The sequence below is a fragment of the Anopheles stephensi genome, chromosome 3 (assembly GCF_013141755.1).
Source record: "Anopheles stephensi strain Indian chromosome 3, UCI_ANSTEP_V1.0, whole genome shotgun sequence".
NCBI classification, from domain to species: Eukaryota; Metazoa; Arthropoda; class Insecta; order Diptera; family Culicidae; genus Anopheles; species Anopheles stephensi.
In genome coordinates, this window is record NC_050203.1 from 38,969,552 (window position 1) to 38,995,082 (window position 25,531).

At 45.9% G+C, this 25,531-nt stretch overlaps 4 protein-coding genes across 5 annotated transcripts; 1 reads left to right on the plus strand and 3 right to left on the minus strand.

The window, feature by feature from the left end:
* Positions 1-884: 884 nt before the first annotated feature.
* LOC118511901 (mitochondrial pyruvate carrier 2-like) lies at positions 885-1,762 on the minus strand. Its single transcript, XM_036055535.1, has 3 exons — positions 1,553-1,762; positions 1,401-1,441; positions 885-1,305 (listed from the first exon to the last, which is right to left on the minus strand). Exons 1-3 carry the CDS (start codon positions 1,635-1,637, stop codon positions 1,075-1,077), a joined length of 357 nt encoding a protein of 118 aa, XP_035911428.1. The 5' UTR covers positions 1,638-1,762; the 3' UTR covers positions 885-1,074.
* Positions 1,763-2,308: 546 nt separating this feature from the next.
* LOC118511900 (deformed epidermal autoregulatory factor 1) lies at positions 2,309-12,670 on the minus strand. Of its 2 annotated transcripts, none has more exons than XM_036055532.1 (5): positions 11,369-12,670; positions 5,934-6,621; positions 5,297-5,839; positions 4,965-5,200; positions 2,309-4,888 (listed from the first exon to the last, which is right to left on the minus strand). In XM_036055532.1, the coding sequence occupies exons 1-5, from the start codon at positions 11,435-11,437 to the stop codon at positions 4,718-4,720; spliced, it is 1,707 nt and encodes a 568-aa protein (XP_035911425.1). In that variant the 5' UTR covers positions 11,438-12,670; the 3' UTR covers positions 2,309-4,717. The 2 variants fall into 2 exon arrangements, with proteins under 2 accessions (XP_035911425.1, XP_035911426.1); XM_036055533.1 differs by lacking the exon at positions 11,369-12,670 and adding an exon at positions 11,161-11,308.
* A 791-nt stretch (positions 12,671-13,461) lies between these two features.
* On the minus strand, positions 13,462-22,823 carry LOC118511904 (catalase-like). The gene is made up of 2 exons (XM_036055540.1): positions 22,530-22,823; positions 13,462-15,232 (listed from the first exon to the last, which is right to left on the minus strand). The coding sequence occupies exons 1-2, from the start codon at positions 22,581-22,583 to the stop codon at positions 13,772-13,774; spliced, it is 1,515 nt and encodes a 504-aa protein (XP_035911433.1). The 5' UTR covers positions 22,584-22,823; the 3' UTR covers positions 13,462-13,771.
* A 402-nt stretch (positions 22,824-23,225) lies between these two features.
* LOC118511905 (transmembrane protein 70 homolog, mitochondrial) lies at positions 23,226-24,190 on the plus strand. Its single transcript, XM_036055541.1, has 2 exons — positions 23,226-23,851; positions 23,929-24,190. Exons 1-2 carry the CDS (start codon positions 23,333-23,335, stop codon positions 24,142-24,144), a joined length of 735 nt encoding a protein of 244 aa, XP_035911434.1. The 5' UTR covers positions 23,226-23,332; the 3' UTR covers positions 24,145-24,190.
* The last annotated feature ends 1,341 nt before the right edge of the window (positions 24,191-25,531 follow it).

Here is a 25,531-nt window from a genome sequence, read left to right on the forward strand (position 1 = left end):
TTGCCATTGTAGTTCATCCAATAAACTGTCTGACTTTTTGTTTCTTTGGCACTATAACCTGAGCTCCCTTTAGTTGCATGCCATTTTTGGCTTCTACAGATGAATTTATCCGGTACTAGAGGGTTACTCCCAGTGGTGGATTAATCTTTGAGTAAACCTTAGAGCAGAAGGAGTTGAAGGAGCCTCGTCGAAGGAATCTCGTCAAAGAAGTCTCGTCAAAGGAACCTAATCAAAAGTGCTTCGTCGAAGGTGCCTCATCTAAGAGGGCTCCTTGAAGGAGACTGGTCAAAAGGGAATTGCTGAAGTAGCCTTTTCATAGGAGCCTGGTTAAAGGGGGGTAGTCGTGGAACCTCGTCAAAAAAGTATCGTCGAAGGAATCTCATAAAATGGGCTTCGTCAAAGGTATCTCATTCAGGGAGCCTCGCCTAAGAGGCCTCCTTAAAGGAGCTTGGTCAAAAAGGACTCGTTGAAGTAGCTTTATCATAGAACCTTCGTTGAAGGAGCTTCGTCAAAGGGACCTCGATGTAGGAGACTCGTCATAAGCGTTTTATTAAAGGGAGGACAATTTTCTGTAAGTCCAATTGAGCTCATCGAATGGCCTCGTTGAAAAGGGTTCTTCGAATCGGGACTTTTAGTAAGTCTATTCTCTGTTACTTCTAAAAGGACCTGAGTTTTCAAGGTCTCCACCGGCCTCTCGGTGGCACGACCTGTATCATCTCGACGAGGTGCGTATCGGCCCGGTAGTCATGTTCTAAGATTACATTGGTAAGGTTTATCAAAGTTGACCAATAGTTCTCCAATGCACACTGAAACCGATAAGTTCACGAATATGCCATACAGTATTTCTTTCACTTCAAGCAATCCCATGTAACTGCATCAAACGATTCCATTTACAATCGTTTTATCTTTTGTGCATTTATTTATACTGTACACCTTCTAATATCATTTACAACAAGTTTGCACTGTACAGTTCAAGCGGAAGGGAGGTTACAAAATTTGCAGTATTTTACAAAGACTGCGTTGTTCGCTTTTTACATCGAGAGTTGAGAGGTACGGCTGATTGGCAAAATTAATTTATGCAGCAGCTTTCGGTGCCTTGCGCGAAAAGTCCCAGGCACGATACAGTTGCAGTATTTGCGTACCGGCCACAAACACGTTCACCGAGAAGAGGCCCCAATTTTTGGGAATGATAACCAATGAGTACCGGGACCAAATGATTCCGGTCGCTGCCAGTGAGGCAGACTGCGAAATTGACAGCTGGTCTGCGGGACGACGAAGGTCACTCAATCCGGCTACAACCAAACCCTAAAAATAAACAGAAAACCAGTATTAGGTCGCTCGGTCACAACAGGATTTGCTTCCACATCTTCCACACTGCTGCCGGTGCTGTTCTAGCATACCCATTTGAACACGGGTGCCCAGAAGAAAACGGTCTTCGGTCCTGTGGAGTAGCGGAAGAAGAACCTCACAATTAGTTAGCACTGCCAAAAATCAGCTCCGGCCTACGGGGTGTTACATAAACCCGCAGCGTCGATGGGCCAGCTGCGCTTACCTGCCGCATGGTTCCAGAGTGGCCGCAGCGCGTTGGGAACAAATTTATCAGCCGCGTTTACGACGCCATGGTAAATCTTCGACATGGTAAGGATTATTCGAGGTAGGAACAGGGAACTGGCACCAGTAAAGCACTAAGCTGTTTTGCGAAAGGAAAGGAAAATAAATTATTTACACCCAAAACAGCCACCAGCACCATCAAAACAACAATCCGCTTCGTTCATAGCGACGAGTTGATTACTGCAAGTAAAGTCGACTTGAAGTTGGACAGGACTTCGCGGAGTGCGTGTTTGAAATTTCTCAAAAATAAACAATAGGAAATGTTGTAATAAACTGATAACGATGTTTTTAAAAATCTGAAACTGATTAACGATTAGTGATTCGATAATTTTAATCACTTAAACTTGACGATATGTTAAACGACGTTCAAATTGTTGTGTTGTTCAGTGGTCGGCAACTGCGAGAACCACTTGCATTGTTAAATTAAAAAAAAATATTAAAGTTTTCTCATAATTATAATTTCTTCTGCCGTTTTTTTTACTTTTTTGTCACTAAAGCATGTAAAAGTCACGTCCGACCAGTTTTTGCTTCCTTAATTTAATTTACCCAAAGCAGGATACACAGCTCTAGATACTGAGGACGGTCCAAATGGGATTTGATATCAATCATCAGACCCCCAAATGGCAGTTTATCTATTTGAAAAAAAAATCAGAAAAGTTTTCTTCAACTATTTTGAGTTGTTCATGCAACACACATCTTCACGATTTTCAAATGTTTATTTTTCTCTTTTGTCGTATGACACCAGCAATCTAATTTAGATCCTGTTATTTAGCTAATGTATGTTGTTTCTTAGTTCACACTACATTCAAATATTCACATCTATAATTGCATTCATTGTATAAAAATTCGTTTACCGCACGCAGACGCATCGCTACTAGACACCTGTTGATCGACTCTTCTTTACGCACTAAATCTTCGCAAACGTAAGTATGGATACAACGTACGCGCTTGAGGACAGGATGAGGGCAAATTTGCTCTATTGCACATTTTGCAAAAGGGGTTTACATGTTTGAAATTGTTTTTCACACATCTTTTTTTTTCTTCACATCTCTTTTGCACATTGCAGTAGTAAGTGATCGATTAATCCCTAAAAAGTCAGAAATAATTTTACAAAAGATCATTCGTTTGGTCATTTTAATGGTTATGCACTACACACTCGCTACTACACTGTTGGTAAGAAAATTCGCACGAAGAAATACATCAATGTTGCAAATGTGATTGATTTGGTTTTTAAAGTGCATGCATCCTTGACTTACTACATTGTTTCTTGCTGCACGCTTACGAGGATGAAACAAAGGTTAGTCAATGTCTCTCGCGTAAAGAGCAGATTTTCTTATGCATTACTGTACAGTTAGTGAACGAACATGAGAACATAGGAACAAACAAAAAAGAAGAAAACACGGGAAACAACGACGTAAGACGCTCTAAATATTCAGTTCATGTTGCTTCCGTGTAAGTTATCTACATTGCCTTAAGTTAGTAAGGAAGTTGGTGGTAGAGATACATTTTGTTTAAGAAAATCTTGCACTAGAGTGTATTGCCTTAACAGCTACAGGATGCTTATTCCATACCCTACGAACATTTAAACCAAACGAAACGAGCGATAGTTGGTTGGCAAAAAACCAACCATCTGCAGGGAACTATAATCATACAAAGAAGGAGAGAAATCAGGCAAATCAAACGGATAAACCATGCAGCAACTAATAAGTTAGTTCACAACAATAAAAAAAAAGAAAGTTACATGAAAATAATAACGAAAAAAAACTTTTACCATATTTTTTAATCATTCATTTTGATTTCAAACGAACACCATAAAACCTCCTCGCAATCATACGCTCCCCTGCTACGTGACTACAGTCTTTCCACGGCTTCCGAACTACAATTTAATACAATTTTCTTGTGCACCCCCCCCCCCCCCCCCCCTGGAACCCTTACTCCTGACTCTACCCTCTCCGTGGAACTTATTCCCTTTCTTCCACTCGCATTCGTTAAAATTAGCTATCCAGATCAGCCTAAATCTAAAATAAACCTTCATTTTACGCACACACACGCCGATCGAACGAACCTTATCGATTTTATCTGCACAACTGGAAGTACATGCACCGTGTACGATATGTTACATGTACGTGTACACTCCTTCCTTCCTTGCCCCGATTTCCCGTCGCCTTAAAAAAAAGCAACAGAAAAAGAAGTATTTCTAAAATAAAACATTCTCGTACGTGATAGCGGACGTACGCGCACTGCCTTAAAGTAATCTTCATCTACCTAAACGTACGTATTCATTGATTGATTTGAATTTAACTAACGTAACAAAACGTACGTATAATAATACAATAATATTACACTATTAAATATACGGTCTCTGCACTGTATCTATCATTATCATACAACTTCAAGGAGCGCTAAACTCCTCGCTAAACATTTCATTGAAAATTACTCGCAAGGAAATAATTGTCTTTCCCCCTGCTCAAACAGAGTCACTTCGCAAACGGTACTTCGGTTGTACTGTTTGGTCAGTTTCTGTGTCCCTAGCACATTCATTGAAGAGGGTGTTATCATTGCTTTTTGCATCAGCACAGTACTGTGGTAAGTCTTGGTTCGTCTTCCCCAACCTGTACGCTCTCTCTCTCTCTCTCTCTCTCTCTCTCTCTCTCTCTCACTGTTTCTTGAGCAAAAGCTCGGTTTAGAAGAATTGTACACTGGCGTTGCCGATTTGTGATTGAACGTAAAACAAAACAACCAAACATATATATGATGAAGAATGATCATACTCGAAAACGGTTCAAAAATCCGCTGCCAGTGCACACAATCCATCTCACTTACTACACTTGTGTTACAAACCTTCGATTGAGATGAACAGTTTGCTTTCTGGTTAAATTGTTCGATAGGACCTTTTTTGCCAGTTAGTCAACTATTCACCACATCGGCACCTGTACAGCGTGTAAATGGTTAGGCGAGGAAGTATCCTGATGCTTGTGTTTGTGTGTGTGGTGGGGGTTATATGCACCTGTTTGTTCATCATCGGAGTCCAGCCGATCGATTGTTAGATTTGCACACGTCGATCCAGCTTTACCCTTGCGGGTTGGTCCGATTAGAACATTAAAGGCTATTGCGTCTCGTCCACTATTAGCATTATCTGATGCGTCGGTTCCTGCGTACTGCGCACACACTCGTTCTGGTGCGTTATCCAGTCTTTCCGCTGGCAGAACGTCGAGCAGTACGGTGTCCTCCGACAGAGCGAACATTCGGCCAACGCTTCGCGGTTACAGTTGGCGCACTGGAAGAGAGTACCCAACAAGAGATCTTAGTACCGTCGGGCCGACATTTATCGAATTGTACTGCTGCTATCTTACCTTCTTGTTAGCATGTATCGAGCCCGGAGGAATGCAGTTGCTGTTGATGCTTTGCTCCTGTTCGAGCTGTGTGACGGTAAGTATTGCGGCGTCCCGTTCCCGCTGCATACACTCCAGCTGGCGGTTGTGCATCTCTTGCGTTTCCACGATGCACTTTCGCATTTCCTGCACCATTTTCGTGAGCTGGGTGCAGAACGATTTCATCCGTTCGAATGGTAAATTAGCCTCAGCTAGCACTGAAAGAGAAAACGGGAAGCATCAGTAAGATCTACTACTTTAATCGTTCCGATGTTCTAATCAAATTCTTATAAAATATTCAGTAGAAAACCTACATTGCGTTTGTTGGTCCACAAATTCGGTCGTAGAGTCGATGCCTTCCGTTAGTGTTTGCCACGGTTCCTCTTTGGTTGTGATCAATTCGTTCTGCAGCTCCTGCTGCTGTTCCTGCTGCACAACCTTCACCGTGGTGGTGGTCGTGGTGGTGCTCGTATTGTTGGTAATGATCGGTGTTGCATTTATTGTGGCTGTGGCTTGATGCAGCTGTTGCCGGGTGGCGGCATGCACCTGGGCCGCTTGCACCGCCACCTGCTGCTGCTGGTGCTGATTATTTATGGCGGAATTGTTTGTGGTCGTGGTGGTGCTGTTGCTGCTAATGATGGCATTGTTGGTGTGAGCTGCATTATTGCTGGTAGAATTGTTGGTGCTGTTAACAATGGTGCCGGATGTGCTGGTGGCGTTCGCGCCGGTCGCCGTGGTCGTACCGGTCGTCGTCACGACGATGCGCTTCTTTTTCTCCAACTGCGGTGATTCGTGCTCGCTTTGGTTTCTTCGCCGGCGCTTGTAGGGCGTGAACAGACGCACCGGTCCGGTCGCGGCTAAAACGGAAAAGGATGGTATCGATATTAACATTCAACTAAAACTTGAGCATGTGCTAAGTATTATTGCGACGATCATTGAACCAGTACTCACTTTCCCCGGACTCATCGTCACAGCACGCGGAACAGGTGCAGCTGGTGGCGTGCGGCGTCAGGATACCCTCGTCGATGAGCGTCTGCAAGCTGCGCCCACCGTACCTTATCGATCGTTTCCAGTCTTTGCTCGAGCCTCTGCCACAAATGTTTTCAAACTCACTCGGCGTGTACCAACCGTCCTTGTGCTTGATGCATTTCCCCCGGCCGCCCGAACCCAGCCGGCTTTTGTACAGCTCGCCGGTCGTGGTTTTACAGCGCACCTGCAGTATCTCCACGTTGGCCAGGTGGTTCGCCAGTGCGCTGTTACCCTCGACACGGTACTCCTGGGTGGTTTGCTGCGACTGTGAGCCTTGCTGGGAATTGTTCTGCGACTGGCCACCCTCCACCAGGCCCGAGTCATCCTGTTGCTGGTTGTTGCCGTCCGATGAGCTCTGCTGCTGGATGACGATATGTGTCTGCTTCAGTTCGTTGCCGAGATCGCCGACCACCGTACTGCTCGAGACGAAACCGTTGTTGTCGACGCAAATCATTGGTTTAAAGTGTTGTATCTGTTCGGTGGTGAGTACGTTGAAGGTGGCGCCACCGATGAGCGTCCCAACCGGAAGCGATACCGGCACCTGTACTACTGTGTTTCCCTGCTGAACGTCGGTGGTGGCCACCAGACGCGTGCGTGGAGGCAATGCAACCTGTACGGGAAGATGAACGAATAGCCTTTAAATTAACGCCTTTAGAGCTTTTAAAATGATTTAGTAAAAATGTTTTGCTATATGACATACAACTGCTTTATCTTTATGAATGCTCTTCGTATCAAGGACTAAAATTCGATTTATGATGCCTAATCTAATTGATTAGAATTTTTTTGATATTTATATGGTTTCCTTAAATTAAATTACTATAAGTGTCCCGTATTTTTATCGCACATAGCATATGCCAGGACATGTCTTTTGAACCAGGTCTATACAGTAGGGTGAGACGCATTTGCATGTCTCAACATAAAACCTACTTAAACAAAGCAACAAATGAGGGAATTGCCTGTTAGAGGACCACAAACCTTTGGACAGAAACTTCAAATTGAGTCACAATGGGTTGGACGCGGCTTGACGTGTGACATGGCGCTTTATCCCGTTTAGGTAGGCTTCACAACCCACTGAAGCGCGTGGAGATTCGATATCCCAATATAAACTTCCATATTCAGTTTAAAAATTTGCAAACCAATTAAATTGAACATCGTAACACTAGTCGGATGCTTGTTCGGTTAAATCTTCAATTTCACAGCTAGTGATCGAATATCCTTTCGATATTTACCGGCTTACGAGTAATCTCCGTTTGGACCGATTGCACCACCACCTGTGGCATACTTGTGGTCTTTGTAACTCCACTTTTCGATTTTCATTGTCTCATGCTTTCCGGTGTCCAAGTGACATCCTACACACACACATACACACTTGTCGCTCTGCTTGGGTGTGTCCAGATCGAATAGAAAACACTTCTTTAACTTACTTTTTATACCCGATTACCACACAACTTTTCGACTGTTCTGATGCAGTACTCATAACCACACCAGATATCAACCGGACTAAGTTTGAACTTATCGTAAAGTGTTATTACTGTCCTATTTTTTCCCGCCGTTTCCTGTAATTATTGTTAGGGATTCTTTTCCTGTTGTGTGTGTGTGTTTTTATAGGATCCAAACAAACAAACAAACAAACAAAGAAGGATGCAAACATTTTACTGCTCAATGCAACTCCCCCCCATTGGCAAGGCGTTGCATCGCGGAACTGATGCCTCCATCAACCAAATGACAACTGTAGCATTGTACGCAAGGTAATGCATTTTTGCAACTGTATCGATAAGCATGGGGGTAGCCAGCATCGAGGCACCAACATCGACGCCCAGCATCTATTTCAATCGAAATCGCGTTCCCTTGCTGACACAGCTGCACACTGCGCATGTATGCCACACCGTGCTGCTGCGAGCGCTGCGAGGCATTTCATCTGAATGCATCACACAGGATTGCAGGGCCACCGAGCGGAAATGAATGCTTGCGAGTGAAAGTGAACGAGCCTTTCGCCACGCGTCGCCAACCGAGAAACAGAACGGTAGGCAGGAGAGGTAGGTTGGGTGGCTGAAAAATAGACTCATTCGAATGTTCGTACTATCGAGAACAAGTTAAAAATGAAAGCCACAGCAAGTACTGCCAGTTGCGCGCTAGCTCTCTGCGATCGGTCGTTCGAAGGCAAACGAACATTCGCCAATGGCTCGAAAATAGCTGCCGAATAATGGTACGGATTTATTTCGCTTCGCATCACCACGCGACCAACCAATCCGCGGCTGCGAGCCTTGACTGTACCCCGAAAGCTGTGCTCCACTTTCGGAGGTTCACCTTCCTCCGTTCGGTGGCGCGTTGGTCAAACTGACCTTTGACACTTGCTTGTGACCAAGGGGACCGTCTCGCAGTCACTGATTCATAATGTGTGCCATGAACCGATCCGTGAAGATCGTTGCTCGGTGACCATCTGTACTTATTTGGTGCGATTACGCTCCTCCGCACGACCATCACACGCTTTGCACGCAAACGGCCAAGCGTCGTGTGTGGCGCAAGCCACGTGCACATGTGCGTATGGAACGAAGATGTTCGCCGGTGTATATAGCGCACAAGTACGGGCGAGGGCGAGCAATCTATGGCCCGAAGCTGGGGGATGAGTTCGCGTTCTTCGTGCGATCAGCTGGAAAACGCGTACACGGCAAAGCATATCTTGAACAGAGCCGAGTGAACACATGGCCCCGCGACGACGACGACGACGACCACGACGAAGTAGTTGTGTTGTCTTTGTGGCCGATTGAACCGATACTACAACCGAATGCCAGCAGCAAATCCCCACCCTAACGTCCATCCCCCCAAAGCCTGTTGCACCCGGGGTTGTCTCGGGCTGCTTTCATAAATTCAATGCTCAATCCCGAAGGCCATGTCAGTGATTTTTCGGTTAGTCACGGTCGTGCCAAAACTCTCCACACGACGGCCTCCAGGCGTTTTGAACGGACAGGTGCTGTGTCGCGTATCACTCGTGAAGTGAGTCTGATGCACATCGTGGACCATGTTGGGGGTGAAGAAGGTGGGAGCGGGCGGGGGGGGGAGCATCTAGACGCACTGCCACCGAAGGGGATGATAAAAAAAATGTAAACAAACCCACCCGAGACGGCCGCCCGAAAACGGAACGGAACGAACATAGGCAGAAAGCGAAATCCGACCGACCCGACCCGACCACATTTCACGACCATTTCCGAACGGGCCAACGGTGTGTGCCCACCAAACGTGCACGGTGGTGTTGTGCCAAGAACCGCGGAAAGGGAAACACCCCGCCGAGACGTGAAAGAAGACGCGGGAAAACACGAACGTCTAAAACGCACGAAACGCTCCAGACTGCGCTCGAGCGGATAAGTGCCGCTGGATGATGATCCAGTCACTGTGCAACCCGAGATCTTCGACACAGCGACCGGCGATCATCAGTCATCAGTCGGCAAAAGGTTCTCGTTCTGTGTGCTGCATCTCCACGGAGGACTCGATAGCAACCTCCCTAGCAACCGATCATAAAGTTTGCTCTCTCGTACCGATCCGGGAGATGCTGCTGCGAACAGGTAGCTCTTCTCGCGGTCCAGCGCTCTAGAATTTCTGTTTTGCGGTCTTCTCCACGTTGCTGTGTGCGTATACTGTTAGCGACTAGCAGTTGGTCCGTGCATGGACAAATTGCCAAACACAACCCGTTTGACCGTATTATTTAAGTGCGCAATTTTGCAATTTTTTATGCATCTAAATCGATTAAAGTGTGCTACCTACTAATATCGAATAGAACTTATGGGCATATCGAATAGAACAGGCACCGGTTCGCACTGTTGACCCTTATTAACTTCGGTCCAGGCAAGCCATTTTTTGTGTGTAGCTGTTTGTGATAATCTTGCTTTGTTCGCTGGTGGCATAACTTCAACGTGAACTGGAAAATCATACTCTCTTGTGCGCACACGCATATTGCACACACATACAACCCATGCGCACCCACAAAATGTAGAGTTTTCCACTCTTGGACGGCTTTGTTTTCACGCCAAAATTTACAATTAGCTTCTCGTGGCTACCACCAAAACTAACTGCTTTAATGTATTGGCCTATTGATGCTATGAAGTTGCTGGTTTTCGCAAATACAACTCAGTGCCGATTGTCATTCACCAAGTGACTACACTGCACCCCACCAAAGCCAAGCCAAACATTTTCTCACTCTCATCCATCGATGGACAGCTTTTACAACCAGTTCCCTTCGAGAGTCAATCCCGGACGGCCTACAGCGCGACTTACGTCACTGTTGGTGTGCGATTACGCTTCAAACGCGAGATAAACAGGCGGACGGAAAGGAACTGCGGACACGTGCATTGCATTTGTGTGACCACGTCGGAGCATCGGGCGTACAATAGCCGAGAAGCAACGCTTGGTCGCTGGTTCTGCTGCCGACTGGCGCCTCCAGTCGAGAAATGTCGATGCTGTCCCAAAAAACGTTCCGCCGCGATAGGAAACGACGGACGCACGATGATCGTAGCATAACGATTCGAACCCTCCCGGTTCGATGCTGCTGATGTGTCAAGAGAGGGCCACAAAGGGAGAGGATTGCGTGAGCATGCCGTGTGCTTGTGTTTGTGCGGTGTCTCGTTCGGGGGACACACAGAGCCATGCTCCGATGCCATGTACGCGTGTTCGTTTGCCTTTCGCGCTTATGTTCCCTGCTCGCTGGTGTTGCTGTTGTTGCAGCGGCCGAGATTTGACCGACATATTCGGACGTTCCCTGTTCGTAGCTCCGTGCGCTGTCCGATCGATCTCGCCCGATCGGGCGGCATGGTCGGTCGGTTTTTTTGTCGGGATGTTGTTGTTTTTGTCTCTGTTGTCAAGCAATCGCGGATCTGGCGGACGGTTCGGCGGGAACGGACTTTCTGGCCTGCTGCCGTTGTTGTTCAGCGGGCAGGTTTGCCATTGCCATGGTAGCCGCTTTTCCGACGGGCGGACAAGGATTTTTCAACCGAGACACTTACTGCCCAAAAGGCGCCTACTTGCAATACTATCTCTGCACACTAGCCTGCTAGCCACCAGGGAAAGGCTTGCAATGGAACACTGAATTCCTGTTGATGTTGACAAAGTCACGCACTGTTATTTTCACAACTAAAAGCAAACGCTCACACAAACACACCTGTCAAAAGCACGTCAAATGGTAGCAACATCGCAGCAACCCACATCCATTGTGTCCCTATGTTTATCGACTTTTTCACTACCCTTCTCTCCCTCCCCCCAAACATCCTGTGTTGGAGAGGGTGAGGGGAGACGCGGGGGATTCATAGCAACAAATGCAGCTGAATGTAACTGCACGGGACCAGCATCGGCACTGATTTGTACATTACCTCTTCACCGTTGTCGAGTTTGACGTGTTCCTCGGCTTCGTCCGAAAGTTCCGGAATCTCCGAATCCATTGATGTCTGGCTGTCCGGAGGGGCGGGGACGGGCGAGAAGAGGACTGATTACAGCAGCAAGGACAATCAGCGAAGGATGATGTCGCCGAATCCCCGGTTGTCCGCTTGCGTTCGGTGTTACGACCGACCGACGATGATGATGATGACAGAAACCGAAAGCCTCGCAGAGCCTGTCGGCCGAACGGACCGAGATATTTTCAGCGGAATTTAGCTTCCGTCCTCGGCGTTGGTCCTGTAATGCCACGGGGACAAAGCGACAGAAGACGACGACGACGACGACGATGCTGGTGACGGCAGTGGCTACGGGATATATTGGAGTTTTCTCCTGTGTGTGCGCCTGCCTGCCAACTGCTGCTGCTGCTGCTGCTGCTGTTGCTGTTGCTGTTGCTGCTACTGCCGCCTGGTGGAGTTCTCGCTAGCTGGGGCGCGTGCGTATGTGTACGCGTAGAAACACAAAAAAGGGATTCCTCCCGTGCGTGCAGGGCCCCGTGGATCAGCGGGAGGGGGTGTGGCGGAAGGGAGGGGAGGAGGTAGCGGTACAGGTGCGGATCGCTGTTCGAGATGTGTTGTTTTGCTGCGCCCTCAGCGGAGCGACAACGTCCGAATCGACCAACCGACGACCGATAATCGCGCCTCTGTTACGAGTGCCAACGACGACGACGAGCGAGCGAACGCGCGCGCGGTATTTCCCACACACAAATTCGGATTTTCTGGTTTCCCGATCCCGTCCCGTTCCACGACGGTGTGCGTGTATGTGCGTGCGAGAGTGTGTGTTTTCGGGCGGCGCGCTCTCACCCGATGCTGGCGCGTGGACAATCGTGCGCTACAAAAACACCAAACGGGGTAGGCTTTGCTAGCGGACGCTTCACAGCATTCACCGGTGCGAGGCAGCCTGCAAAACTTTTAACGGGAAAGTCTCGGGCGACTACGCTCGGTGGTGTCGCGCACGACGCTCAAACCCACTTGTCACACCACACGCAACACGAAACGCAGATTCCGCGAGTTGGGTTGCTTCACAAACGCACGTCCCTTTCCGGGGATCTTTATCAGAGAAACCGTACACGGCGGGTCACACTGGACACGGTTATCAACCTTTGAACGGAGCACTTTTGGAAACAATGCGCGTTTTTACATTCCCATCCGCTGTGGCACAGATACCCGTCATAGCAAATGCTACGCTAATGCTGCTGTTTGTTGCCTGCGCCTTTTCACCCTAAACGCAATAATTGCACACACACACTCACAGTGTCGGACACACTACATTTCGGACAGTGGTAGGTTCGCATGGGATCTATCGGTCAAACGTTTGTATTTTGCAATTATTTCGTAATGCGATGGATTTTTCCTCGCATTGGTGTAGATTTATGTGTGAAATGTGCTGTATTCGTGTGAAAATTTTATAAACATAGAAAATGGGCTTTTACATGGAAAACTACTCGTTGTACAGGCAAAAACGTATATTTATATTGTTCGATCTTCCGACAAAAGACGTTGATCAAATATCATTATGAGTGTGTAAGAACTGTATGCAAAACAAATCTCTGTCCTTTACGTAGTTTATTATAATAAAAATTAGGTTATTTGCTAAATAAAAACAAAATAAGGTTAAAATTACCTTTTTTCAATGCACTTCCGACAATGCGAGTCAAAAATGTCATCTATATATGAAGGCACGGAAAATCCGATTCCGACAAGTTGTACAAAACACAGTCTACATTTAGGCGCAAATTAAAAAAATCAACCTTACTGAAGTTAAAATATTTTTATTTACTGACTTCTTCACATGTAACCACTAACATTCATATTCAATACGGAGCAATACGGCCAGGCCGTTCTTTATGAATAAAAAAAAAAAAATATTCAATACGGAAATTTTACAACAATTCTTTTGTTCATCGCTCATTAAACTGATGCAAGAGAACGCCTTTTCGTACTACGAACGCATTCTAGAAATATATAATCATGTGATATCTTTATTCAAGCTTGAACTAGTTTGGCGGAAGTTAGGGAAACAATTTAAAAGGTTGTGTTTTGCTTATAGAACCATAAGATTTTATTCTTTCCATAAAATTGTTTACAAAAATAACAAATATACGGGCGACTGGCACCCGCACAGGAATATTGCACTCGAGCACATTTACAAACTGGATTTGCAGCAGACGCGTGCGGAATACAATAAAAATATTGAAAGTACAGAAAAACATTAAACGGCCTCCTTTTCCCGTTGTTGGTATAGATTCGAAACAAAATGATTTCCGACAGTTTCGTGAGAAGCCGACCCACTTTCCGATTTTTTCCACCGGTCCATCATTCAGGAGTGATTTGTGCTTTTTTTTACAAACTTGCCGAACGGTGCAGCTTCAGTCCCTCCGAAAGTTGACGGCCAAAATCAGCATCGACCATGGCGAAATTCTTAACCGCACGCTCTTGCAGGAACAGCGAAGCATTCTTCAGGTGTCCCACAATGTTGTTAACCAATCGCTTGCGGCCAGCATCATCTAGCACGCGGCGATAGAATACAGCCGGCTGGGAGAAATTATCTTCATCGCCGGTTTCGTACCGGTTCACGTCGCCCGAAAGCTTCATCGGCGTGTTCTGCAGCTTGTGCGCTACTGGGCACGTCTGCGGGCCGCTGAACGAGTTCGGGAAATAGTTGGGTGCGCCACCCTGATTGTCGGTGCAGTTCATCGGTCCGTCGCGTTGATAGTTGCGGACGGGCACCCGGTAGGGACAGTTGACCGGCAGCAGCAGGTAGTTGGCACCGACGCGATGACGGTGCGTGTCAGCGTACGAGAAGAGACGCGCCTGCAACATCTTGTCCGGGGACGGTTCGATGCCGGGCACCAGGTGGGAAGGAGCAAACGCGGCCTGTTCCACCTCGGCGAAGTAGTTGCTCGGGTTGCGATCGAGCACCATGCGACCGACCGGAATCAGGGGGAACTCGTTCTGGGGCCAGACCTTGGTCAGGTCGAACGGATTGTACGGGACCTTTTCGGCCTGCTCGAAGGTCATCACCTGGATCTTCAGCGTCCAGCTGGGGAAGTCTTTCTTAGCAATCGCATTGTACAGATCGCGAATGCTGTAGTCCGGATCGCTGCCGGACAGCTCGTCGGCACGGGACGTGTCCAAGTTCTTGATGCCCTGGTCGGTCTTGAAGTGGAACTTGCAGTACACTGGCTTGCCGTCAGCGTTAACCAGCTTGTAAGTATGCGAACCGTACCCGTTCATGAAACGGTAGCCGTCCGGTGTACCGCGGTCGGAGAACAGGAACATCGTCTGGTGCGTCGTCTCCGGTCGAAGCGAAATGAAGTCCCAGAACATGTCCGGGTCCTTCAGATGGGTGGCCGGGTTGCGTTTCTGCGTGTGGATGAAGCTCGGGAACAGGACCGGATCGCGGATGAAGAAGATGGGCGTATTGTTGCCCACCATATCCCACACGCCATCGTCCGTGTAGAACTTGACGGCGAAACCGCGCGGGTCACGCACGGTATCGGCCGAACCGCTCTCACCACCGACGGTAGAGAAACGGACGGCCAGTGGCGTTTTCTTGCCCACCTTCTCGAACAGCTTCGCCGCACAGTACTTGGTGATGTCGTTCGTGACCTCAAAGTAGCCGAAGGCACCGGCACCCTTAGCGTGCACCACGCGCTCCGGAATACGCTCACGATCGAAGTGGGCCAGCTCGTCGATTAGGTGAACGTCCTGCAGCAGAACCGGGCCACGCGGACCGGCCGTTTGGGAGGCGGTCTTCGTACCGACCGGAGCACCATGGCTCATGGTAGCCGTCGTCTTTTCCTGCAATGATAACGAGCAAACGAAAGGGTGAGTAAACATTTAGACCAACAGATTATAAAACGAATAATCGCTCGAAGCATCGCCAAATCAATGATCTACTTTCGATGACTCTAATTTCTTTCGCACGCATCATTCTAATCAGCCAGACATGTCCAACCGATCGGTCCGACACGTTACGAAGGTTGCAAATGTTCGATTTGCAGTACGATCTTGAACAATGCCATGATCTTGCCCTGTTCATCGGCTCAATGGAACTCGGGGAAGCTAACAAGCAGAAGAAAAAAAAAACACACGACTGACCCAGATAGATTCCAGGTGCGTTCACGAGACAGAAAAACGTGGGTTCCACACGCGCAAGCAACCAGAGTTCGTGTGACTTTCGAATGCAGTAGTGTCCGCCAGTACGATGTGTTACGAGCAAATGGCCATTCACCGTGGTTTATTAGGGACGAGAAACTGAAAGGGGGTGATTGTGGTCAAAAATATAAAACTTTATTGTGGAAGCAGTGTTTTCAAGTCTAGCAACTATGTTGTAAATTAAGTAAAAATTTCGTTAAAAACGCATAACAAAAAGCTCAGCTCAATGTTTAACATTAAAGCGTTTACTGCAAGTCATCGTGAGACGAACGATAGTTAATGTTTGAGAGACTTAAAAATATAGCATGGAAGGCTGCCTGGCTTTGGACGGCGATTCCAGCAAAACTACTAGAACTAACACAATGGATTAAATTTTGCTCGTATCCTACGCTCAGTTCAAGAAGCATTCTAGAAAAATACTTTCATCCGGTCCCGAGCGACCTTACGGCGATTAGTAGGAACCTTGGTCAAGGCTGCCTTAGCTCTGGCTTAACCTGAACAATCCGAGCAGCAGCGACTTTAAAGAATTGTTGGACGCCAGAACGTCGAAAGAGGTTGGATCAATGAATTATCGAAATTGAAGGGAGTCTCTTTGATCGACGACTGTGTCCATATAGTGTCCTTCCAGCTCGCACCTCTCGATCAATTTGCACGATACAACCACCAGATAATTAGGCTTTATTTTCGTCGTAGATTTCTGTCCCATTAGAAATATGCTGTCACATTGTTGTAAGGTTCGTAGCAATTGTAATCGGTTATCTGATATCGCTTCAAAGTTTTATCTAAACCTTCATACGCAGTTCCAGGACCGTTTTTGAACATAGCTGCTTGCAAATCAACTGATAATGAAATATATTTTTTAGCAGTACATAATGTGTATGGATAAGGTGGTGCCCTTACACGGTGGTTCTTCAAGTGTTTCCCTATCTAGCACAAACAATTACCAGAACGGCTCATCAACTGGACATGAAAAAACTACACAGAAAAGAAGGAATCATCTGTTTTAACCGGCACACAACAGTACAACCACCAACAGTAACCCCCCCATTACAGTGTAAACTTAAATCACAATTAAAAACAACCTTCATGGTGTGTTAATTTGCATTTTACTACACCGGTTGTTTTGCAGCACAGAAGCAGAGCAGAATGCACCAGACCGCGGTCACAACGGTGCATCCGAGCGACATGCATCATTTAAACTAGAACGCCGTGCTGCTGTATCGTAGTGAAGCGTAAGCGTTTGTTTGTGGTGGCAAGGGATATTTAAATTCGACCCTGGCTGGACACATCAGGAAGCACCGGTGAATTGGCACCCTTTTTAGCGAAAGCTTCCACCGCTAGAATTTTTTTTTTATCGCATGTCTTAAGTGCATCGTCGTTTTCTGCTCATCATCCTTGAAAGCTGGTTAGCAAATTATTTGAACAGTTAACGCAAACGCATTGTAGGTGTGCTAACAAGCTAGAGGAGCACACGGTGCACAACGGCGGCATGCGGTCGTTTGCTGAACGAATGTGCATGAGATTCGAGCATGCTTCGCCTGTAACTGCCTTTTTATTTGGCAAAATAAACCAAAAAAAAACCCCATAACCATTTTATCATAAATTATCAATTCCAGGCTTCGATATGGTTTGGGGATTGTCAAAAAAAGAGCAAGCTGCCTTTCCCCCCCATTAGCGTGGGGCTCTCCTCCATTGTGGCTGGGGAGTTAGGAGCGGGAGGGAAGGAAAAGGAAATCGGGCCGTTTGTGCGGGATTGTTGTTGCAGTGCTTCATTTGATTGTCGTGTGTAACTGATATCGCGTTCATCCGACGCGTCGTCCTCAGGCGGCCAAATCTTATCGCAGCTTTGTCGCGAGCACACCATATGTAATCTCCAAAAAAATATTGCACTGATAAAGTAAAAGAAATCGACCCCGTTTAATGACGGGGCAGAAAGACAGACGCTAGCGGCCAGCGATGATAGTACAACGGCAATTACACAAGCAGGGAAAGAAAAGCTTCTTAAAAGTACGACTCTTGAGCATCTTCTCTTGACCACAGACAGATGTGGCAGAAGAGTGCCGGTAAAAATAGGAAGCTCGAAAAAATGTACATTGTTTTGTGATTTTCTTTTTCCCTACGGGTTCAGTTGTTATTGTGTGGTTTGATATTGTTTTGAAAAATATGTAACATCATTGAACCGAGCAAAGCATTATCTTATCACAACCAACGGTCGGTTTACTTAACAGAAAAGGTCACCAGCAGAGAGCTAAGCACTGCAGGACACAACACTGTTTGGTTTGCAAACAGGGCAGCAAAGCGAAATTGAAGCAGATGTGGGCTTATTTTAAACGAATTATCTTATCGAAACATTTCCCTGCTTAGAAACTACATTAAATCTGCGAGCTTTTACCTACCCTGGAGCATTAATCCGAGCGAGCTTTAACCTACCCTGGAGCTCAAGTGTGATAGTTAAGGAGTTTTCCTGTTGCTTTTTTAAACAAATTAATTACATCCTGATCAATCATCTTCCCAGAGGTACGAATAATAATTTTAAACTGTCCCTCAATTATATCCATATGCCCCCGGGTACGGGACGGCGAATCGTAAGGCGCACACCAACTCGCGCATTCGTACCGGTTTCGCGACATTTTCGATCAGATTGTAAACAAAAAGAGGGAGAAAACACCCCAAACCGGTCACGCTTAACATCTCAATGGGTAGCAAACAGTTTTTTTTTCTTTAATAAGATTTTTTGATCAACAGCTCAACTTCGGACCTTCAGGTGCAGCAAGCAGCTTGGTCGATTTGCCCAAGAGGCATATGTCGGGTGTCCGTTGTGTTACTCAAGCTGTTGGGGGTTGCGCTTGTTAACAATTTCCTCACGAATGCAGTTGCACTCAACCGATGTTGTGGCCTGTAGTCTGTAGCGGCTCTCGGCTATAGACAGCCGATAAAGCCATAATGCTGCGGAAGGTGTATATTATTCTAATCATTATTAAGCTGTTTACTTGCAAATGCTCGTATTATTTTTTTGCTTTGATTGATTGATTTCAAAACAAAACTTAATTACACTCAATTTAAATACGTACACAACAACGAAAAGGAATGCGAACTGATAAGAACAATCGGATATTGACGAGCATCAAATCAGTGCGCCGGCTTTCATTAAAACTTGCTTGGCAATGTAATTAAAGCATCGTAAACATTCTTTCACCGGTTTTTCCTTGTGTGAGGATTTTGCAAGATTTTTATCAGACACAAAACCCGTTCCAGCATACCGGCGCGAAAAGCGAGGCAGCTTTTTCGGTATTTGTGAGCCAAGGAAAGGACACGCTGGCATTTTTAAAACATTGCCACCCTGCACATAGCTTTTGCTCCAATTCCACCACCACATACTCTGAATTATTTCACGTAATTCTGCGCAAGTCAACGTTAAAAAGCAACCCGACGGGTGATTAGGTTTAAAGACAAAGCGTAATTTTTCATGCTGTGTGCTACAGTACAATCTCACCACCACAGCTGAAGCAATGTGGAGGCCACTTTGAATGCAAAGGAAGATGATTGATAATTTCGAAACGCATTCCAATTCTACACTTATCATTGTTGATTCAAGTACGCCACAGTCTGACGCAGGGTGTATGACGACGTGTCAGGCAGAAGTATAAAGAAGTGACCAAACAAAACGCACCAGCACATCAGCTCGAGGGCAGTAAGGTGTGAAAAAGTCGCCGAATGTTCTTTAGTAAATAGCAAAAAGAGCGAGTAGATGTAGAAGAATGCAGCAAAAACTTTGATGGCTCAGGATAGTGAAGAAACCTTAGCGGAAATAGGGTCAATAGGGGACTACGCGTTTGCTAAGTCATTTCCGTCTTTTTTCCCATTGCATCTAAAAGTAAGCAAACAATGATTTAAATTCAGTAAGATGATTGCATTAAATGAGGCAATAATTTCACAGCACCTGTTAAGTCCGCCTTGTTCCCATGTATCAAATTTGATTGATAGATGTTTTGCCGTAATTCACCCATAAAGCTACCAAATACTTACAAAACATGAACCGGATTCCCGCTACTAAACAAGGGACCAGCAGCTTCCTGTTAAGTTTGTATTGGTAAAGGTTCTCGTTAGTGAAAAAACAAAAGCTAATGATAAGCTCTATCTCAGCTGCCAGCCTAGTGATGAGTTTGGCCACCAGCCAAACAGTTCAAGTGTTGGACCATTTGTTAATTCCGCCTAAGCTGGACGAATCTACCACCAGCTGTCGACGGGAGATTTAACCTCTTGACCAGAGCTCGGATCATAAAAGTCCCCCACCAGTAATTAAGACCTCCCTCGAGAAGGAAGCCAAACACAAAACCTCCCACCTACATCCCGGTAGATTACGGAGCAGCTTATCAGTGGGTCAGCAAGTTTACGTTAGCGAGCTTGTTCCGAAGGAAACGGTCGATCATCCCTCCGTTTTATCGGGTGAAGACATAAAAGCTTTACACGAGAGCCTGCCGTCCGAAAACTGTCCCAAATTTGATAAAGCAACTTATTTGCTCTACCCTGCTTCAGTCGGGCCGATCGGTGACTGATTGGAGAAAATTCGTTTCGCGGTAAGTTCGTGTGTTTTGTGCACCACTTGCCTTACCGCGCGCACAGTACGAAGGGGTAGTAAGTGTACCGGTCGCTTGGTGTTATGTGACAGGTCGTTACAGACCTATCGACAATCTTAAGAGGTTCAGCAGGGGCTCATTAAATGGGCGCGTTATCTTGTATCACCGGGTACGATAATGGGACGAGAGCCGTACGCGAAACGCCGGGTAGTACACACACGCACGCAGGCCACAGGTTCGTCGAGCACGTACCGATATCGGGAAGGACTTTGATATCTAACCATCGCGCCATGGTGACCGGTGGCCGGTGGCGATTAACTGTATCATTGACATAAAGGGCTCCAAGTGTCTTAACTGATGTAGGCAGGCGTAGCTTACGATGCTCACGTAAAGTCACGATCGCGATGGCGCAGGTTGCACTGTAATTATAGTTAACCAGATCATAGATCGCAATGGCTTCATGAGGAGCGCTGCATAAAAATAACCTAATATTAATCACAACTCATCCATCAGTTGCTTATAATTGTCTTCCCATTTTGGACGGTTGATCCGGCCAAGTGCGTGTTTTTACGGCGTTATAATAGCTGTCGTCCCATCCTCATCGCTGATGCTGATTGGATGCTAATTTTGTAATAATTAAATTTAACATTTTCCTAAAATAATAAGTACAGCAACTGGTAGATTGGAATGCATTTCAGCGATTTTAAGATCATGACGCCGTGCTGAGCAGTTGTTGTTCGTTTCTAGCACAATGACGTGAAAATCTGTACATGTCGGCTAATTGATTACATCGTCTTAAGGTGCTTTTAGAATGCAGCTTGCTGTACAACCATTATGAAATCCCTAATGATTGTCGAATGCACCGACGATGTGTAATGCACTTTTTGCATATAATCGACACAAAGCGTTTTGAATGTGTTATTCGACAATGCAACAGTAATTAATCACAGTTGCATCACTCCATTAGTAATCATGTGTGAGGATGTTGCTGCAGCTGCAGCCAGTCGGCTTTACGGCATTGATGCGAATAAATTATACGATCGTTTTCGAATTCTCGCCAGAACAAATACACACCATCGTAGCACCTGGACAAGCAGCTAGGGACAGTGGTTAAATAAATTAACCGATCTAATAACCGATCGAAACCTGCGCCAAGCAATTTCACAATCGTGTAATTATTTGTTCCGCCCTTCTGATTACGATTCTGGTACGACCGTGTCCCGGTGAAGGTTATCCAAGCAACAATCATCAAATCATCGGAATAAATCAGCCACTGAATGGATTGGTTAATTTGATATATATCTCGCTGATCTGCTCTACCGAAGTGTAACGGTTTTGGGAAATCATTGCGGTGCATTTTTGTGTGCTGCAAGGATTTGTTTACAAGGAACTATCCTTCTTTGTTGAACCGTCGTCGAACCGGAACCTATTTCATCACCAGACAGTCAGCTTGGCTTTGGAGTGTGCGGTAGGGCATAATAGATAGGGGCTGCCGACCGCCGTTAAGTGATTCACTAAGTTCTTGCCTGCTAATTTTGCAAATCATGCTATCGATGGCTGCCGACGAATCAGGCAGTGGTACCGGGTGTGGGGTTACGAGGTGGAGTCGCTCAGTAGACGGAGGCGAGTTGTAAATATTTGAACATGGCGTTATCATTTGCAGATGCACCCACTTCTGATGGATTTATTTACATTTTTATGTAAGATAAGGGAAGGAGGAGATATTCGTCTCTTATTTATGATGCAATTTGGCAAGTGAAGCGATCGTGCTACACGATCCGTTGTAAGAAACATACGATTTAACCAAACCAACGTATGTGTATGAAATCGAAGTTTGAGTCAGGTTGTTTGGGTGCCTTTTCCCTGCCCTAAGCCAGCAAAAAAGATTTACCAAGTGGTCAAGGTGAAAACACCGTCCAATGCCATTGGGTCGCAAGATCCCATGAATTTACAACGCTAAAGAGAGACGGGGTTGATTCCACCACGATCAGCAGAGTTGGGCTTTTAATTCCAGCTTTACTACACTGCGCAGTTTGCTTTGCAGCAAGCTTTACTCCATTATCTATGCCCTGTGATCGGCCGGCTACACTGCTCGCTCGTCGATGCAAACCCGAGCCGTGCGGTTTGCGTTCTACAATTTTTGCCATCGAGAATCGCCACTTGATGAATAAAGATTAACCGAACGGTGCGGCATATAGAGCCGCCGTGTGCATCGTGCCCCATACCGTCAAACCGTAGAGCAACGACAACAATGAAAATGGAAATGGATGTTTGTGGCCACCTTTGCTACAGCACAAGCTTTGGCTTCAAAGTTCGATTTTGCCAAACACACAGCGACGCAATGGCCGAACATTGTCACTTACCTTTTGAGCATCCTTGAACGCGTTAAGCTGGTTTTCGGCCGGATTGCGCGACATTGTTGATGAGTTTTGCTTTGATTTCACTGTCACAGCACTGGAGACGAAGCGGAAAACCCACTAGAAAGGCACAATAGTACAACGCTTAGCACAACCGAGTTGTTAGCCGAGCCTGAAACAATTGAAGGTAAATAACCGGATTGTTGACGTATTTTTATAGAGAAACGGAGGCTAGTGATGTACCGTCCAAGTTTGTTCGGACGGTTCGGAACAATCCGTTCCGACGGCAGTGAACGATCTGTTCCGGTCATACAGGGTGACACAGGGTACTTTTATGCTTTTTACTGAAAGTTGTTGTTTTTTATCATTAGTTTTGAGTATCATAGCTTTCGTACTGCACTGTAAATGAACAATTTTCGATTGTTTCGCATTTTCTTCCTCCAAAGTTAATTAAAATAAGGTTTGAGCGAGATGAATACGAGATGTAGATTTTAGTGTGAGAGGTCGTTTTTAACGGTTATGTATATAATTGTATTGTTATGTATTGTAACAAAAATAAGCACTTAAAGTGAATAAAGTGACAAAAATAAACAAAAAAACAGTACTGGATGACAATTTCCCATCAAGTGACCATTGGAAGAACCAGCTTTGAAAACTTTAAATCCATCCCTCGGATCAGCTGTCAATTTGACACAATAACAAAGATTATACAATTTCGGTCGCTCGGTGTTGTCCGTGTTTGCCGCTGGATACCGGTAGAAAGGAATCAGGATTCATCGTTGAAATAGTTGGCCAAAAATAAGGGCAGCATGCATTCTCTGCGGTTGATACTTCCGCGTGCGGTTGGTATTGTTCGCGTGACACCAAATGCGTCTACGGTTCGGACACCATTGCACCTAATTTCGGCGGAACGATTCACATGTGGATTTCACAAACGGCTCGCGGCGGCGCCATCCGTGCGGACGCTCTGTTCGAAAGCGACACGTGCCGCTGGTGTTCCGGATTCGGCAAAATCTACCGCTGAGGAGAATCAGGCCGACAGAATATACTACGGCAGCCTGACGCCACAAATACGTGCGGTGAAGGTGTTTTCGCTGGCCACCAGCATAGGCGGTATCGTTGCGCAACCGATTCTGCTCGAGCAGGCTAGCAAAGTAGGCGGTATGCCCATGATAGTGGCCGTTTGTGGATTTGCCGGATTCTTCACCTTTGTGACACCGATCCTGTTGCATTTGGTCACGAAGCGATACATCACAGAGCTGCATTATGACCCTGGGAGTCAACAGTACACCGCAACCACGATCACGTTTTTCCTGCAGCGAGAAAAGGTAAAGTATATTCAATGAAACTGCGCACGAGAATAGGTTTGCCTTGAGTGCTACATGCAAATTTCGATTCGTTTTAGACACAATTCAAAGTGGAAGATGTGACCGTGCCGGAAGTGGGCGGATTGTTTACGACGTTTTTGGTGAAAAACAAGGCGCTCTTTGTCGACCCACAGCTATTCGCGGATCCTACGCATTACATCAAGATAATGGGATACGACAAACCGATCGATTTTAAGTTTGAAGAAGCACGGCAATCGAGCGCTGGCGAGGATAAAGCAAAGAAAGACCGATAAGGTTGAATAAAGCGAAGTGAATGTCTAACGGTTTAAATTTTGCTAAGTATTATTGTCTTACATCCTCTTTCTATTTTGTTCTAACCATTTAATCGGTAATTTATTTTCCAGAAATCAAAATGTAGCATTAGTGTATCTTGATAGCTAAAGTGAAGCAAAAAAATCTTATATTCAAATTTAATACTAAAAAAGATATCCTTTGGCCAGTCTAACGATAAGGATGAAGATTTGAGGCTAGAAATGTGGATAGGAAATACTCACAAGACAACTTAAAAACGATTTTAATTACCAAACCGACCTTGTCGTTGAGGCTTGCACCTAGATCGCTTTCATACGCGGTGTAGTTGGACAAAGCTAAAAAATATATATCATAAAGGATAGGACTACGATGGTATAGGTATGGTGGATCGGTATACAGGCGATAGTGGCTCCGTACTTCACGACATCGGGGAAGTCCCAACCGGACCTTTCCTACGTATTGAGTGAGGAGCATATTGCAACTAACGGGTATCATTCAGGCTAACAATCCATTATATAGCCGGCATGACCACGAAAGACGTTAAGCTAAGAAGAAGATAACGATAGGAGCACGGTACAGAAAGTCGAGGTAGGATTGGAGCAAAGAACAGATGATTAGGAATGAAAAAATAAGGAGACTAAAAATATTAAAATAAGGATTAGTGATTACCATAACCTTGAGGAAGCGGATTGCGCTGGTGAAGGACGGAATGATAAGGGACCACCTCGACATTGTTTTTGAAACCCTCTTAGCCGAAAGGAAGATGCTCAGAAGGATTTTTGGCCCCGTGTACGATGATCTCATCATCGTGCAGCAAATTAGTCTCTCCAGGCTCCGGTGAGCAGGTCATGTCATGAGAATGATACCGAATGATCTAGCCTGTAAAGCCCTTTTAGGCAGTCTACAGGGACAAAGGAGGCGTGATAGGCCCAAACTGAGATGGAGTGATGGCGTTGTTGCGCCCGCCAGACCGGAGTTCGTCATATATGGGGCTATAAATCCTTCTGAGCATCTTCCTCTCGAACGCGGCTGGGAAGGTTTCGTCAGTTTTAGACAGAGTCCATGTCTCAGAGGCTTATGTGAGCACTGGGACTATAAATGTTCTTTACAGACCCAGTTTCGTCTTTTGGCAAGCTTTTGCTACATAGGAGAGCCTCTAATTGGTTTAAACAGGGTAATGTAATGGGATGTAGCCAATTAGATTCTCAAAGTTCAGGGAAAGCTTCAGGATCAAGGGAACGATCGTCAAGTAAGGATAACCGAGCGACGAAGGCAAAGCTTGTTTTTTGAAATCGGATTCCATTATAGTTTCTTATTCGGTATGAAAGGAGAATTTCAATTTTGGAAAATCCTGGTTACCCGCTGGAT

What these genes read in the sequence shown, in the direction of transcription:
- LOC118511901 (XM_036055535.1), bottom strand. Translation starts at nt 1,637, where the DNA reads ATGTCGAAGATTTACCATGGCGTCGTAAACGCGGCTGATAAATTTGTT. An exon ending in ACTCTGGAACCATGCGGCAG is followed by an intron (nt 1,442 to 1,552) that starts GTAAGCGCAGCT and finishes GCTACTCCACAG; the next exon opens with GACCGAAGACCGTTTTCTTC. An exon ending in GGGCACCCGTGTTCAAATGG is followed by an intron (nt 1,306 to 1,400) that starts GTATGCTAGAAC and finishes GTTTATTTTTAG; the next exon opens with GGTTTGGTTGTAGCCGGATT.
- LOC118511900 (XM_036055532.1), bottom strand. Translation starts at nt 11,437, where the DNA reads ATGGATTCGGAGATTCCGGAACTTTCGGACGAAGCCGAGGAACACGTC. An exon ending in TGTGGACCAACAAACGCAAT is followed by an intron (nt 5,201 to 5,296) that starts GTAGGTTTTCTA and finishes TTTCTCTTTCAG; the next exon opens with TGCTAGCTGAGGCTAATTTA. An exon ending in CGATACATGCTAACAAGAAG is followed by an intron (nt 4,889 to 4,964) that starts GTAAGATAGCAG and finishes ACTCTCTTCCAG; the next exon opens with TGCGCCAACTGTAACCGCGA.
- LOC118511904 (XM_036055540.1), bottom strand. Translation starts at nt 22,583, where the DNA reads ATGTCGCGCAATCCGGCCGAAAACCAGCTTAACGCGTTCAAGGATGCT. An exon ending in CGTTCAAGGATGCTCAAAAG is followed by an intron (nt 15,233 to 22,529) that starts GTAAGTGACAAT and finishes TTATCATTGCAG; the next exon opens with GAAAAGACGACGGCTACCAT.
- LOC118511905 (XM_036055541.1), top strand. Translation starts at nt 23,333, where the DNA reads ATGCATTCTCTGCGGTTGATACTTCCGCGTGCGGTTGGTATTGTTCGC. An exon ending in TTTTCCTGCAGCGAGAAAAG is followed by an intron (nt 23,852 to 23,928) that starts GTAAAGTATATT and finishes GATTCGTTTTAG; the next exon opens with ACACAATTCAAAGTGGAAGA.